The sequence below is a fragment of the Rhinoraja longicauda genome, unplaced genomic scaffold (genome assembly GCF_053455715.1).
Source record: "Rhinoraja longicauda isolate Sanriku21f unplaced genomic scaffold, sRhiLon1.1 Scf000126, whole genome shotgun sequence".
NCBI lineage: Eukaryota > Metazoa > Chordata > Chondrichthyes > Rajiformes > Arhynchobatidae > Rhinoraja > Rhinoraja longicauda.
The window spans coordinates 16,906-33,097 of NW_027601344.1; the positions used below are offsets into that span (position 1 = coordinate 16,906).

The window sequence follows — 16,192 nt, forward strand, 5'->3', positions numbered from 1 at the left end:
CTCCCTCCCATAATGTCGATGGTGAGACCTCGCCATTGTCATTTATTTGAAAATATTCCTTTAAGTTTAGTTTTAGTTCTTTGACAACCTTTTCATCTGATAGGATTGACACATTAAGTCTCCAGTACTTAAAGAAGGATTCCCTGCCCAGCTCAATGGATAGTATGACAGGGGCGTGGTCACTTATAGTTATGGATTCTATACTGCAGTCCCTGACTGTATGTATCTGTTGTTTTGACACACAAAAAAAGTCTATTCTCGAATAACTCCCATGTGGGTTAGAATAAAAGGTAAAATCTCTTCCTTTAGGATTATTATGTCTCCATGGATCAACCAGACCTAATTCTTTTATAACATTATTTAGGACTCTGGATTTTTTTGTTTTTGGTCCCCTCTCAGATGGCAACCTGTCTAAGTTACCATTCTGTATGGTATTAAAATCCCCTCCCAAAATTATCATCCCTCGTCCGTTACTGGTAAGTATATTGGCTATGTTTTTAAAGAATGTTTCATTTTCTTCATTTGGGGCATAGATGTTTAATATTGAAATACTCATATCTCCTATTGTGCCAACCACCATGATATATCTTCCCATATCACCTTTAATCACTTTCTCTACAGAAAATGGTAGGGATTTATTAATTAGTATGGCCACCCCCCTTTTCTTGCCATATGAAGCATGGAATACTTGGTTTACCCATTCCCTTTTCAGTTTTTTATGTTCATTTTCACTCAAGTGAGTTTCTTGGATTAGTGCAATGGCACATTGTAGTTTCTTCAACTGACTCAATATTTTCTTTCTCTTAATAGGGTGATTTAGACCGTGCACATTATAAGAAACAAGGTTCAACTTATTCATGACATTTTAAGATGTAGGCCATAAACTCGGTTCCTCCTATAAATCAAAACAACTGTGCAAAACGATACACAGCGAACAAACAAACAAACAATACACATCTCCCTCTGAACTACTATACAAAAATAACATGTGACTCCCAAAAGTCCCGTCATCAGAGAGTGTGGCAATCTCTCTGGGGAAATAGCACAATGTGCACCTGCAACTTCTCAGAATTAAGTTGCTCCTTGCTCAAATTGAGATCCAGCTTTGCTCCTTCAACCAATTTTGACATTATTCAGTATAAGTGTTACTTAAATCCCATAACTAGCTCCTTTTCAATTCTTTGAACATTAAACATAAATTCAGATTGTCCGCCTTATATATACTTCCGGATTGTCATTTATTTTTTTACCCTTAGTTCCAGGCTGTTTTTTTTTGTTTTTTTAGTCCTTACCACTGTGAACCTCAGAGTTCACAGACCGAGGGCTTGTATGTCCGCCTCTGTGATGGGTGGCTGTCTCCTCTTTCCCTTCTGTCCTGTCCCCGTGGTCCAGCTGCCCTCCATCCTCACTCTCTGTAGTTTCTCCCACTCGTCCTCCTCCACATGGATCCCCATGTCCTTCAGGATGGGGGCAGCCTCCATCAGTGTATTGAATGTCTTCGTCTCTGTTCCCAGAAACACCTTCAGTCTTGCAGGATATGGGGACTGTGCCTTTATGTTTTTCTCCTTCAACTTTTTTATTACATCCCGCACTTGTTTCCTCTTCTTCTGTATCTCGGTAGTGTAGTCATGGTTGAAGTAAATGGTCCGTTCCTCATATGTTATTTTTTGTTTCCATGCTTGTTGTATGATGCGGTCTTTCACCTGGTGGTCAATGAAGCGGGCGATGATGGCTCGCGGGGGAGCCGCACTCTCTTTCGGTTTGGTAGTCAGCGAGCGGTGCGCTCTTTCGATGCGGATATCGACGGCCGCCGAGATTTGTAATGTTGTTCGGATGAAATCAGTCACAAATCCTATGGTGTCGCCTTTCTCAGCGCCCTCCGGGATCCCATGTATCCGTATGTTATTACGTCTCGCTCTTGCTTCCAAGTCGTCACATTTTGCGGCTAACGCCGCCTCTCTTTGAAGAAGAAAGGCGACTGATCTTTCCAGCCGCGCTGCCCTGTCTTCCGTCTCCCCCAACCTTTCTTCTATGTTCACTGTTCGTCGCTCCAGTGAAACGGTTCTCTCCAAAAGCTCCTTTAAATTAGTTTCTAGTCTCACCAGAGCTTTTTTGTTGTCATTTACCGCTTCTGTGTGCTCTTGTCTTAACTTGCGTAGCTCCGCCAATATTACGGAGTCTTGTTCCCCACAGCTGGTTCCCTTATCTGGCGTGGCTCTCTTTGCCGAGTCCGTAGCTTTAGTATCCGCATTATCCTTTTTGTTTAACCTTGTCTCCATATTTTTATTTATCGTTAACTTTCGTTGTCGAGATAACTTGCGATTGGCCCGCTTCCTGTTGTTACTAATGTTTAAAAGAGCTAGTTTTAATTGGTTTCTTTGAGAGCTAACTTTTTAGATTGTCTAGTCCAACATGGCGCCACCGGAAGTCGATAAAATGTATTTTTAATCACAGAATATGAGACATTCCCCCACCTTGAGCCAGTAATATGTATTTTGGATTTGGATCTCATAATCTTGGCTGCAATCTCAGTTGTCAAAGTGATTACAGGTCTGTTTATCATTAATACATTGAATTCTGCCTTCTTGGATTTAGAACATCATTAGAAAATATAAATGAGCTTTCTTCCATTTACTCACATTACAAGAATCTACCTTCCAGTCAGGGTGAGCAGCACACAACATGTTGTCAGTCACTTGGTTTCCGTAATATTGTGAGGACCTGCATAATCTCTGTGAAAGTAAGCGCACTGTTCCCTCCTTCAGAAATTTGGAGAAGAAAGGAGAAACTGAAAAAAAAACAGTTTGGATTTGAGCTTCAGGTGTTTTTTAAATTATTTGATAGTGGACTGAATATTTCTGGTTGGTGATGAAGGAACCCATTGAGCTTCAAAAGCTGCTCATGAAGATCTAAGAGGGTTTTAGATATAGTAACGAGATTTAAATTGGCACATTGATGATAATTACACCAAGCAAAATCTTAGTCTAATTGCTGTTTTTTTTGCATTTTTGATTTTAATGTGCAAATTTAAGTTTAATAGAGAAATCTATTCTTACAATTTTTCTTTCACAAAGGAAAGTTTGTACTTTGAAAATAAAATTTTATAGCAAGATCGATTAACTAGAATTTCAAACTTACATGCTTCTTCTCTGCCATAGCCAGAAATTTCACACTGAGTGTTATCGGGAAATCTTTGGTGATTAGAAGGCAGACAGATGGGTTGTGCAAATTTAGTCTCCTTTGTACACATTCCTGATTGAGATTTCAATTTTAACAGCGCTTTAAAAAAGAAGAAAATCCATTTGTCAATGCATAACAGACATGGCTAAAAGATTTATATTCAGTGAGGAGAAACAATAAGTGTGCTGCATTTCAGGAATTATTACAAACATTTGATAATGTGCAAGAATTCCAATTTGAAACATCCATTATTCAAATTAATTTACTATTCCCAACAAACAAATCTTACCGATATCATTGTCGTATGTATGTTCGTTGAAATTTTGGTGCATAATTATCTTTTTGACAAGAAAGTTTTGATCATCTTTCGCATATTCATTTATTGATTTTTTTCCCAGTAATACCCTATAGTCTGTAGGGGAAGCACTAAATACCAAAAAGAAATTGTGTTAGCACATTGTCTTACAGAAAATATGCAAACTTTTGGATTTTAATTTGAATTGCCCTTTTTTTTAAATGAATATTCTCCATCTCCCAAGTTCCAAAAGTAACGTACACAATTTATTATTTTTTCTTCACATTGAAAGCTCCATCATTATTTGGAATATTCATCACTTGTATTCTTTAAGGTATCTTTAAAAAAATGGCACAAACAACTGAAGTGCTTGTGTGACGCAGTAGATAGAGAATCAACATCAGGCAGAACTAGGTTTAGGTTTATTATTGTCACATATATAGAAGTACAGTGAAAAGCTTGCTTTTGCATGCTGTCCAAAAAGATCAGATAATACAATTTATATATATATACACAATCAAGTCAAACTCATACTACTCTACAGTGGAGCAAAGGGGAAGCTACACAGTGCAGAATATAGTTCTTAACATTGTAGCACAACAGTTCCTTAAATAAAGTACAATGTCTACAATGGGGTAGAGGTGAATCGGACAGTATCCCAGCTTATGGAAGAACTATTCAAAACCCTATGTAACAGAGCGGAAGAAGCTGTTACCAGTTGTGGCAGTGCACACTTTCAACCCTCTGCTGAAAGTGAGCAGGAAGAAGAGACCGAAATAGGGCAAATCTTTGATTATGTCGGCTTCTTTTCTGAGGCAGCGTAGATGGAGTAAATGGTGGGATGCCTGGTCTGTGTGATGAACTGGGCTTCATCTACAACTCTGCAATTTCTCGCAGTCTTGGGTAGAACTCTTCCCAACCCAAGTTGTGATGCAACCCAACAGTATGTTTTCTGAAGTATGCAATCTGAAGAAGGGTCTCGACCCGAAACATCACCCATTCCTTCTCTCCTGAGATGCTGCCTGACCTGCTGAGTTACTCCAGCATTTTGTGAAATAAATACCTTTGATTATCAATACTCTAGATAATGAGAGAAAGTTTGTATTCCAATAATTATTCAAATTGATTATTACTGCTGGCACAATACTACTTCCAGCTCTTTGGAAGAGTAAATGTTATATTTGATAAAAGCTAACATTGTAATCAGGCTTTCTAATGAAAAAAGGCACCAATGATTACAAGCAGTGAAGATCATGAGTTCAGATAGAGCAGTTCAGTTTGAATTATACAACAGAATTCAAGCTTAAGTCCTGCTACTTAATACAGGGCGCGAACCGAATAAAATCTATTCTTAACAACGTTCATATTACTAAATTCATATTGTGAAGTGTGACCTACTTGGTTCTAATACAGTGTGCAGCTGTCAGAACCCAGCAAGAGTTGATCAGACTTCCTCCACATTGAAAAATGGGTTTATTGGATCGTTTTTCAATAACATAGAGTGCTGCTTGCCAAGGGTGAGAATCAATTGTGGTTCGAGCTCCTCCAACAATCTTATGAATTTTACGCTGTCTTTGACCACACTTTGACACTGTTGAGAGAAGATAAACATGGGCAGTCCAATCATATTTCTTTGAATATCAAAATACTTATTAGATGTTTCATAATCTGAAAGAATAAGAATAGACCACTTTATGAGACAGAAAATGAAAATGAAAAGTAGCAGCAGAATTTTTTGGCACTTTAATTACTGACAGTGGGCCACCATTCTCCAAAATTCATGTCATAATAATAATAATAATAATATTCATTTATTGTCATTGCAACGAGTACAACGAAATTAAAAAAATAGCCAATCCTGACGGTGCGTACAAACATATATGCAATAAATGCAAAAACAAATAAATACATAAATACAATTAAATACAATTATATTAAGTACAAGATTTTTTAACGGTGTTGCCTAGTGCAAAGGTAGTGTTCAGTTCTCGTATGGCCCTGGGGTAAAAACTGTTCTTAAGTCTGTTTGTTCGGGATTTGATCGACCTGAAACGTCGACCAGAGGGCAGATGAACAAACAGACGGTGGCCGGGGTGGGATGGATCTTTTATTATTTTGTCTGCTCTACTGAGGCAGCGTAGGCTGAACAGGTGCTCCAGGGAGGGCAGTGAGCAGCCGATGATCTTCTGGGCCGTCGTGATGACCCTCTGAAGGGCCTTCCTGTCCTTTTCTGAGCAGCTGTCATAGGAGCATTGGGTCCCCAGTGGAATTTGAGTGAACTCGACTATTTCACAGCAGCATCGCTGTGTGGTAAAATGCAGTTATATTAAATTCTGAAACCTTCACTATTCCAGAATAGAGCTGCAATGACGAGCTTTAGTTCATTCTACCAGCAACAACAAAATGTTTTAATCATTGGTCTCTGAATTAGAGGCTTTTATTGAAAGCACAGGTAGATGAATCTCGGGTAAAGATATGCATGAATTCTATGTTAGTTCTAGAGGTAGTGTGCAACCTATGTGCCAAAAACTGATCTCATTATTAATGAGTAGCTGGTTGGATGTAGAACCTATATTTTGGTCAACTGTTTTACATGTGACGAGGTGGAGGGGGATGGGAGGGGGGGGGGGTTGGGTGAGAGAATCAGACATTGATGAAACTTAAGTTGCACAGGCACAAGTCCAATAAACACTTCTCATGCATGGATGGCAAGTTTGTACATTTACAATGGATCAAAGAGAGTTATGTATTGTTGATGTGCAGTACTTTTGTTCCTCAGCAATAAAATTATATGAATTTTTACATTCCTTGGTAAAAAATGAATTAACTTTCATACTTTCATCAATGAAACCATATTGGTTAAGTGGGCCACGAATTAAATTAACAGGGTAGTGTTAGGAAGAATTGCTATTGATGGAGAAGTTTTGGATCGGTAAAATTGGAATCAAGTTACACTTATGGACCTAGCTAACAAGAGAATCATTAAGAAGTCGAAACAAGTCATTGCAGATGTTAGTTTAGGAAAGAAGACACAAGGTGCTGGAGTAATTCAGCAGGTCAGACATAGGTGACATTGTTCAATTCATGTTCTCCAGAGATGCTGCCTGACCTGCTAAGTTACTCCAACATTTTGTGTTCTATTTTTTTAAAAGAATAATTAAGAGTATAGATTTAAGGAACAATGCTCAAAGAACATCACTTGTGACACTATAGGACAACATTAATGAGAGTTAGAGCCAGAAAGTTGAAGGGAATAAAATCTGCGTGGCTGGAAAAATGGGCTTGGATTTGAGAGACAGATTCTGTCAAGGATTTTGGAAAAAGATGAGTTTGGAAATGGACAGCAGTTAATGTGCATTGAAGAGGAAGGCAATAATCTTTTTGACTTTAGAGCAACAATATCTGTGAAGGACTTTATAGACGTATAAAATTATAAAAGGACTGGACAAGCTCGATGCAGGAAAAATGTTCCCTTCTTCACGTTTGAGGCAGCAGAAATTATGTAACACCCCCCAGGCGCTGTAGCCAGTACAATGTGCTGTTGTCGAGGGCCGTGAGGTCGTCCACCAGGGGGACGGAGGAAAGTGCAGTCGGAAATAACGTGCTGCGCTGTTTGCTGGTCTGCTCCCAATGTTGGGGGAGTCCAGAACCAGGGGCCACAGTCTAAGAATAAAGGGGAGGCCATTTAAAACTGAGGTGAGAAGAAACCTTTTTCACCCAGAGAGTTGTGAATTTGTGGAATTCTCTGCCACAGAAGACAGTGGGGGCCATTTCACTGGATGAATTCAAAAGAGAGTTAGATAGAGCTCTAGGGGCTAGTGGAATCAAGGGATATGGGGAGAAGGCAAGCAGAGGTTACTGATTGTGGATGATCAGCCATGATCAAAATGAATGGCGGTGCTGGCTCGAAGGGCCAAATGGCCTCCTCCTGCACCTATTTTCTATGTTTCTAAGACATCATTTACAATGTCAACTAGCACGAGGTCAAAGGAGAAAAGTGGACTAATGACAGAAAAAGTTGCTGGGTGACTACAGTGGAACAAGTAAATGATTTTGTGATAACATGGAACTGCAGATGCTGGTTTATACTAAAGATAAACACAAAATACTCGAGTAACAGTAGGCTAGGCAGCATCCCTGGAGAACATGGATAGGTGACATTTGTCAATCTGAAGAAGTGTTCCAATCTGAAACGTTGCCCATCCATGTTCTCCAGTGATGCTGCCTGACCTGCTGAGTTACTCCTGCATTTTGTGCCTATCTTAAGTAAATGGTGAAGAGTTGAGCAGATCTTCCTCCAGGTAAACACCACAGCAAATGTAAATGCAAAGGTGATACAAGTGAGAGTTTGGAAGTGCAATTGCGTAGAGTATTGGAGAATTGATTCCAGGACTATGTGGAAGTAAGTGCAGTTCAATAGTCAATAGTCAATTTATTTGTCACATACACATAAATGTGCAGTGAAATAAAAAATTACCCGCAGTTCAACAATAAGACCAATAAAAATATGCAATACACATACAATCATAAACCAAACAAAAGAAACATCCTAACAGTGTCTCCTCCAGTCACCTCCTCACTGTGATGGAAGGCCAGAATGTCTTTTCTCTTCCCCTGCCGTCTTCTCCCGCGGTCAGGCTGTTGGAGTTGCCACGTTGGGGCGGTCGGGACACCTGACATTGAAGCACCCGCGCCGGACGGTGAAAGGTCCGCGGCGGGCCGACCCAAGCCCCGCGGTTCGGGGCGGGCGAAGACGCTGCCGCTGCCGGAGCTTCCGATGTCGGCCCCCGCCCAGGGGCCTGCGGGCTTCCGATATCCACGCGGCCCGCGGCCGAAGCCTTCAGAGACGAGTCGCAGCCGCTCCCGCAGCATCCGAAGGCAGCCAGGTCCGCAGGTGGTGAGTCCAGGCCGCGGGCTCTGCGAACCAGAGTCCTGGTGGTCCCAGCCGGAGCCCGCCAGCTCCAGGTGCATGGCTGATGGTAGGCCGCAGTAGGCCGGAGTTTGGCCGGTGGTAGGCCGGAGTTTGGCCGGTGGTAGGCCGCAGCGGGAACGGAGACACGACAACAAAGGTCGGGTCTCCATTCGGGAAAGACACTTTTACAGTTCCCCCCACATAACACACAACCGCAAACACTACATCATATTTAAACTACAATTAAGACAAAAACAACCAAAAACACAAGACAAACGGACTGCAGGCAAGCCGCAGCTGCAAGGGCAGCGCTGGCTCCTCCTTGGAAAGGAAGAGGGAGGAAACACCTTGGGAAATGGTGGCAAAGCCAAGTTTTAAACAAGAAATGCTTTGACAGGAGCAGAACAAGATGCTCAAATGGTATCAAGCGAGTAGTAAGAGAGACTTGTATGATGAAAGGAAAATAATATGCGGCTGAGGAAATTCTTTTATTCTGAGGAAAAAGTAGAGGGTCATTATTGTTGTGCTAATGACTTGAGTCCTAATAACGTGAGCCAGTCCTAATAACGTGAGGCCAAAAGCATTGTGGTGGAGAACGGCCAAACCCCCACTTGTATCACCATTGTTGTGCACAAGGTACCAGCTAAACCAGGATCAGAGCTAGAGCCTAGGGATGGTTGCAGGTTCAGATGGGTCAGATCAAACGAACAGTCAGGGACAGAGGTGGGTGGGGTGAATTGCACAGTCATGAGGTGGAATTGTTGGGTGGGTTGCGTCATTCCAAAGAAGGCACATAATCATGTGGCCTTCAGCTGTAGACTGGGATCTGCTGAGAAATTGACCCTGTCAAAACATTATACTCAAAGTGCCCAATGAAAGTGCAATTTGAAAGAAACTAATATTTAAGACTGTAGTGCACAATAATTCTGTCCTCCTTTAGTAAATGGTTTTTTTCAGCTCAAGGAATATTTGCAACTAGGTCAAGATTCGGGAGCAGCACAAATGAACCCTAAAATGAACATTAATTGTAATTTCCTCTGCAAATAATCAATTTTTGTGTTTATAATTCTAAAATAAATAATGCCATGTGAGATTTTCTAGGGTGAAGTCTATGTCAAATGGCAAACATGAACACATAAATAAAATTGTTCTTGTTCTTGTACTCTCGGCTACATCAGTTCACATAAATCATTTTGTGTCTGGCAAATGCATGAAAGAACCATTTTAAAATTAATACTTACTGATTTTCTTCTGACATTGTGGAATGTCACAGAATTCCCAGATCTTTTTCCTTTGAACATAACACCAAGGCTTGCTGTCACCATCTGGATTCCTTCATGGGAAAAATATCAAAACCATGAATTGTAATGGTACAAATAGAAAGTAGAAATAGAATTTCAAATAAAAACTACATGCAGTAAATCCCCAGAAAAATTGCTGTAAATAACTAATATATAAAAGTAATGCCAGAAAATTGTGGAGAGCTGGATCCATCTAATGGAAACTATTCTCAAAGGTTAGCAGAAACCTATCATTTGTTGCCAGAAGGTGATGGAACATTTGAGCATTTCCAGATCTCCCTTGGGTTAGAATTCCGGCTTTTTATCCTTTGATTTTCAGAAAGCCTTTAATAAGGTGCCACACGTGAGACTGCAAAGGAAGATGAGAGCCCATGGTATCAAAGGGCAGATACTAGCATGGATAGCAGGTTGGCTGGATGGAGAAGGCAAAGAGTGGCAATAAAGGGGCTTATTCTGGTTGGCTGCCAGTGCCTAGCGGAGTTCTGCAGGGGTTGGTGCTGGGGCCGCTACTCTTCACATTGTATACTGATGATTTGGATGAGGGGATTGAAGGCTTTGTGGCCAAGTTTGTGGATGATACGAAAATAAGTGGAGAGGCAGGCAGTATAGAGAAAACAGGGACTCTGCAGAACGACTTGGACAGGTTGGGAGAGTGGGCAGAGAAGTGGCAGGTGGAATATAGTGCGGCAAAGTGTGGAGTCATGCATTTTGGTCATAGGAATATAGGTGTAGACTATTTTCTGAATGAGGAGAGAATCCAGAAATCGGAGGTGCAAAGGGACCTGGGAGTGCTGTGCAGGATTCCCAAAAGGTTAATCTGCAAGTCGAATCGGTAGTAAAGAAAGCAAACTCAATGCTAACATTTATTTCACGAGAGCTAGAGTACAAAAACAGGGATGTAATGCTGAGGCTCTGTAAGGCACTGGTCATGCCACATTTGGAGCATTGTGAGCAATTTTGGGCAACGTATCTGAGGAAGGATGTGCTGGCTCTGGAGAGGATCCATAGGAGATTTACAAGAATGATCCCAGGAATGAGTGGGTTAACATATGATGAGCATTTAGACAACAGACAATAGACAATAGGTGCAGGAGTAGGCCATTCGAGCCAGCACCACCATTCAATGTAATCATGGCAGATCATTCTCAATCAGTACCCCGTTCCTGCCTTCTCCCCATACCCCCTTGATGGCAATGGATATTTTTAAGGCATTAGTATGGGAGTCAGGGGGTATAGGGAGAAGGCAGGAAAATGGGGTTAGGAGGGAGAGATAGATCAGCCATGATTGAATGGCAGAGTAGACCTGATAGGCCGAATGTCCTAATTCTGCTCCTATCATTTATGACATTTATGAGCAAAGACATTTGTCCAGATAAATCATGGGTAGAAACTGTTGAGAAAAGTAATTACTAATTGAAAATGTCTTGGATTTTCAAGCATGCTATTTTAATGTTGTAGTTAGAAGATCATCCAAGATTATTCACCCATAGAAATTTACCTCCATGATGCTGATTTAACCCTCAAACCATTTGTTGGTTTAAATGCAGAGAAACAACATGAAGAGATTGAAGACAGGCTGATTCGTAAATTGTGCTGGAGGTGGTGTGGGAGAAGCAGCCTTCCCCAGTGGCTGCAGGGAACCCCACAGACAGATACTGGAGCCCACACTACTTCCCAGCCTGCCAGCAGGTCTCCTCCTGCTTCCTCTGTCGAGACTGTACCAACCTTGACCTGGTTTCATCAGGATCCGGGGCACGATTCTCTCAATAAGACCATGCTTGACGTCATCTTTGCATCAGAACTTTAGCCTTTTTCTGTGTCTTGGGAGTTTCAAGGCTCATGCAGTGCATGCCAACCATCAAGCACTTGTTTACACTAATCCTATTTCTTTTCCCCCTTATTCCCATCATAAACCTCTTCAATTCTACTGCTTACCTACACAAGTAGTGTAATGTCCCGTCAGATCTGTTAGTCTTGTGTCATGTTCTGTGTTTAGATTCTCATTTCAGGTCCCTTGACTTCCTGCCATTGTAATTGTCAGCCCCGCCTTGATTGTTTCCACCTGTGTGCCCTTACCTCATGTATATATAGTCCACGCCTCCCTTTGTCCTGTGCCAGTTCGTATTGTGATTCATGTGCTCTCGGTCGTAGTATAGCTAGTAAGTAATTTTTGTAACGAATGTTTTTGTAACTGAGTAAGTTTAGAGTTTTTGGTTCGAATAGCAGTGTTCTTTACTGTGAAAATTAAAGAACGCCTTTATTTTCTCCAAATTGACTCTTGTGTGTGAGTCGTGCGTTTGAGTCCAGTTCCTGTGTGCCCCAGAGCATAACAGAACGAACTGGCCATAACATGGACTCAGCCGACTCTAAGATTTGGAAATCAGCTCTTGCCAACCAGGGCACTAAGATCCAGCACCAGGAGGAGCAGCTGCGCTCAGTCAGTCACGGGGTGCGCGAGCTGAACGATAGACAAAGCGAGTTCCAGTCATCAGTGATGACCCAGATTAACCACCTCGCTGTACAACTCCATCAGGTTCTGGCTCGTCTCGACCCAACCTCGGCAGCTTCTCCACTGGCTCACATTGAACCTTCAGCCGGCCATCCGCCTGCTGTTCCGGCCACACCTGCGAACCCCACGCTGATTCTATGCCTGGCTTCACCAGATAAGTTCTCTGGAGACTCGGAGAATTGTAGATCATTCCTTGTACAATGTGATCTCCACTTCAAGCATAACCCTGCACACTTCCCCTCAGACCAGGCCAGGGTAGCATTTATTGTGTCCCATTTGACGGGACAAGCCGCAGCATGGGCCACTGCGGAGTGGTCTCAGGGCTCCACAGTCTGTCAGGATCTAGACCTCTTTCAAAGAACATTTAGCAGTATTTTTGATCACACTTCCTCTGCTAAGGAAGCTTCCCGAGTCTTACTGCAGCTAAAACAGAACACTCGCCCAGTGATAGACTATGCCATTGACTTCCGAACCTTTGCAACAGACAGTGGGTGGAATATGCCTGCACAAGTGGATGCATTCATGAATGGGTTGTCGGAGGCTATAAAGGACAGACTTTCACCTTTTGAGTTACCTAGTGATCTAGAGACATTAATTACCAGGGCTATTCGTGTCGATAACAGGATAAAGGAAAAGGAAAGACACCAGGCTGCTGATCGTCCTCCCAATCACCAGGGGCGCTCCTCCGGGTCCTTCACACCGAAGAAGTCATCGTTCCCTGTCCATCGCTGGCCGGAGAAAACAGCGTCCTCTCAGCCGTCGGAGGAACCCATGCAGCTAGGACGAACCAGGCTGACTCCGGAGCAGCGACAGCGCCACCTGAAGGACGGAGCCTGCTTTTACTGCGGTCAACAAGCTCACCAGTGAAAAGGAGGACACTGGTGAGCCAATTCCCCGTTTCGGACTTACCTCCTCAACCTCTGACACAGGCCACCCTCACTCTGAATCATCAAATTGTGACTCGGGGGGTTTTGATCGACTCCGGAGCCGACGAGAGTCTCATGGACTGGACTCTAGCTCGATCGTATAAGGTTAAATCTGTGCCCTTGTTGCAACCTATTGTGGCGAGCGCTTTAGATGGACGTCAGTTGTTTGAGATAACTCATCGTACAGAACCTGTCAAAGTCATGTTCAATGCTAACCATGTGGAGATAATGTCTTTTCACTTGTTTGACTCGGCTCAACATCCCTTGGTCTTTGGTTTCCCTTGGCTGCAGAAACACAATCCTCAGATTGATTGGTGATCTGGTAAGATCAGACGATGGGGGGTTGAGTGCACACAATCATGTCTTGTTGAACCAGTGAACAAAGGGGTGAGTTACGGGAAGATCGGGGCGGTTTTGGGAATAAATGTTCTTAAATCTGAAGAAATAAAGATTTCTAATGATGATGATGACTATCCCGATCTGTTGAAGGTTCCACCCTGTTGCCATGAACTGAAGGAGGTGTTCAACAAGTCCAGGGCCACCACCCTACCTCCTCATCGACCTTTCGACTGCGCTATCAACCTGCTGCCGGGGACCCCTATTCCCAAGGGGCGACTGTACTCCATATCCGGCCCCGAGAGGAAGGCGATGGATGAGTACATTGAGTCCTCCCTGAGGACGGGCATTATTCGCCCGTCCTCCTCGGCAGCAGGCGCGGGGTTTTTCTTTGTGGGCAAGAAAGATGGGTCACTTCGTCCCTGCATAGATTACAGCTTCCTAAACGAGATTACGATCAAGAATCGTTACCCACTTCCTTTGATGTCTGCTTTTGAACTGTTGCACAAAGCCAAAGTATTCACTAAACTAGACTTAAGGAATGCATACCATCTAGTGAGAATCAGAGAGGGGGATGAGTGGAAAACTGGGTTTAACACCCCTAACGGGCACTACGAGTATTTGGTGATGCCGTTCGGGTTAACCAATGCCCCCGCAGTCTTCCAAGCTTTTATGAACGAGGTCCTCAGGGAATTTCTCAATGAGTGTGTTTTTGTCTACCTTGATGACATTCTTATCTTCTCTCCAGACATACAGTCTCATGAGCGTCATGTCAAGTGTGTGTTGCAGAAGCTCTTAGCTAACCGTCTGTATGTGAAGGCCGAGAAGTGCGACTTCCACACAGACACAATGTCCTTTCTGGGCTACATTATATCGGCCGACCACATCCAGATGGACCCTGGTAAGGTCAGTGCGGTGGCCGATTGGCCCACCCCCACTAACAGAAAGAAGGTGCAACAGTTTCTCGGATTTGCAAACTTTTACAAACGTTTTATTAGAGACTTCAGTGCTGTTGCTGCTCCTCTGCACTCTCTCACGTCTTCCAAGACCCAGTTCCAGTGGAATCCTCAGGCCGAAGCCGTCTTCCAGCGCCTCAAAACATTGTTCACCAACGCTCCTGTTCTGACCATCCCAGATCCCCAGAGACAGTTCATTGTGGAGGTGGATGCCTCCAACGAGGGGATTGGGGCGGTACTTTCCCAGAGAGCAGAGAAGGACAACCGGATTCATCCCTGCGCCTACCTGTCACGTAAGTTAACCCCCGCAGAAAAAAATTACGATGTCGGAAACAAAGAACTGCTGGCGGTCAGAGCCGCATTGGGGGAGTGGAGGCACTGGCTGGAGGGGGCCGAGCAGCCTTTTCTGGTATGGACAGATCACAAGAACCTGGAATACATCCGTAAAGCCAAGAGACTCGACTCACGTCAGGCCAGATGGACTCTGTTTTTTAGTAGGTTCAACTTTTCTCTGTCTTACAGGCCCGGTTCCCAGAACACAAAACCAGACGCCCTGTCCCGACTTTATGACCCTGAACCTGATACCAGAGAACCCGAACCCATCCTGCCACTTAACCGTGTGGTAGGAGCGGTGTCTTGGCAGATCGAAACAGATGTGAAGCAGGCTAATGATGAGACTCCAGCACCGAGTGGCTGTCCTACTAACTGTTTGTTTGTTCCTGTGACATTGCGCCCCCAGGTAATCCACTGGGCTCACACGTCCCTGCTCACATGCCATCCAGGTGCCAAGAGAACTGTTTTTGTGGTTAAACAGCGTTTTTGGTGGCCTTCACTTGAGAAGGATGTAGCTGAATATGTGGCCGCCTGCCCTGTCTGTGCAAGGAGCAAGCCCTCCAGACAAGCCCAAGCGGGCCTGCTGCACCCACTTTCAGTCCCTCAGAGGCCCAGGTCCCACATCTCCATTGACTTTGTTACTGGGTTGCCGGCCTCCAAAGGTAACACAACTGTCCTGACGGTGGTAGACCGATTTTCAAAGATGGTACATTTTATCGCTGTGGCCAAGCTCCCCTCTGCCAAAGAGACGGCAGAGGTAATGATGTCTCACGTTTTCCGTATCCATGGTTTCCCTACAGACATTGTCTCGGACCGAGGTCCTCAGTTTGTGTCCAAGTTTTGGAGTGAGTTTTGTTCCCTCATAGGTGCCACCGTCAGCCTGTCTTCTGGTTACCATCCGCAATCCAATGGCCAGACTGAGCGGATGAACCAGGAGCTCGAGACCTGCTTGCGCTGTCTGATCGCTCAGAACCAGACCACCTGGAGCGACCATCTCATCTGGGTCGAGTACGCACGCAACACGCTTCCTACGGCTGCCACAGGACTCACACCCTTCCAGTGTGCCTACGGCTACCAGCCCCCCCTTGTTCTCGGCTTATGAGGGGGAGGTGACGGTGCCTTCTGCCCACGCCATGATCCGACGCTGTCGCCGAATCTGGGACGGAGCTCGGAGGGTTCTACTCCGGGGTCAGTCCCGGATGAAAGCGGCAGTCGACCGCCACCGCAGATCCGCTCCGCATTATCGCCCAGGCCAGAAGGTATGGCTGTCTACAAAGGACTTGCCACTTCACGTCCACGCCAGAAAGCTGGCTCCAAGGTTCGTGGGTCCATTTCCCTTTTCGAAAGTCATTAACCCTGTTTCGGTCCGTCTACAACTCCCCAGGTCATTAAGGGTTCACCCTACATTCCACGTCAGCAAAATAAAACCGGTCAAGGAAAGTGC

At 44.0% G+C, this 16,192-nt stretch overlaps 1 protein-coding gene across 2 annotated transcripts in view; it reads right to left on the reverse strand.

The window, feature by feature from the left end:
- LOC144590093 (salivary plasminogen activator beta-like) overlaps positions 1-16,192 on the reverse strand; it is a 33,844-nt gene that overhangs the window by 5,811 nt on the left and 11,841 nt on the right. For both annotated transcript variants that reach the window (XM_078394958.1, XM_078394957.1), the window contains exons 5-9: positions 9,629-9,720; positions 4,874-5,066; positions 3,470-3,606; positions 3,139-3,279; positions 2,640-2,788 (exon numbers count right to left, since the gene is read on the reverse strand). In XM_078394958.1, coding sequence (XP_078251084.1) covers positions 2,640-2,788; positions 3,139-3,279; positions 3,470-3,606; positions 4,874-5,066; positions 9,629-9,720 — 712 coding nt within the window. The remainder of the gene's footprint in view (positions 1-2,639; positions 2,789-3,138; positions 3,280-3,469; positions 3,607-4,873; positions 5,067-9,628; positions 9,721-16,192) is intronic.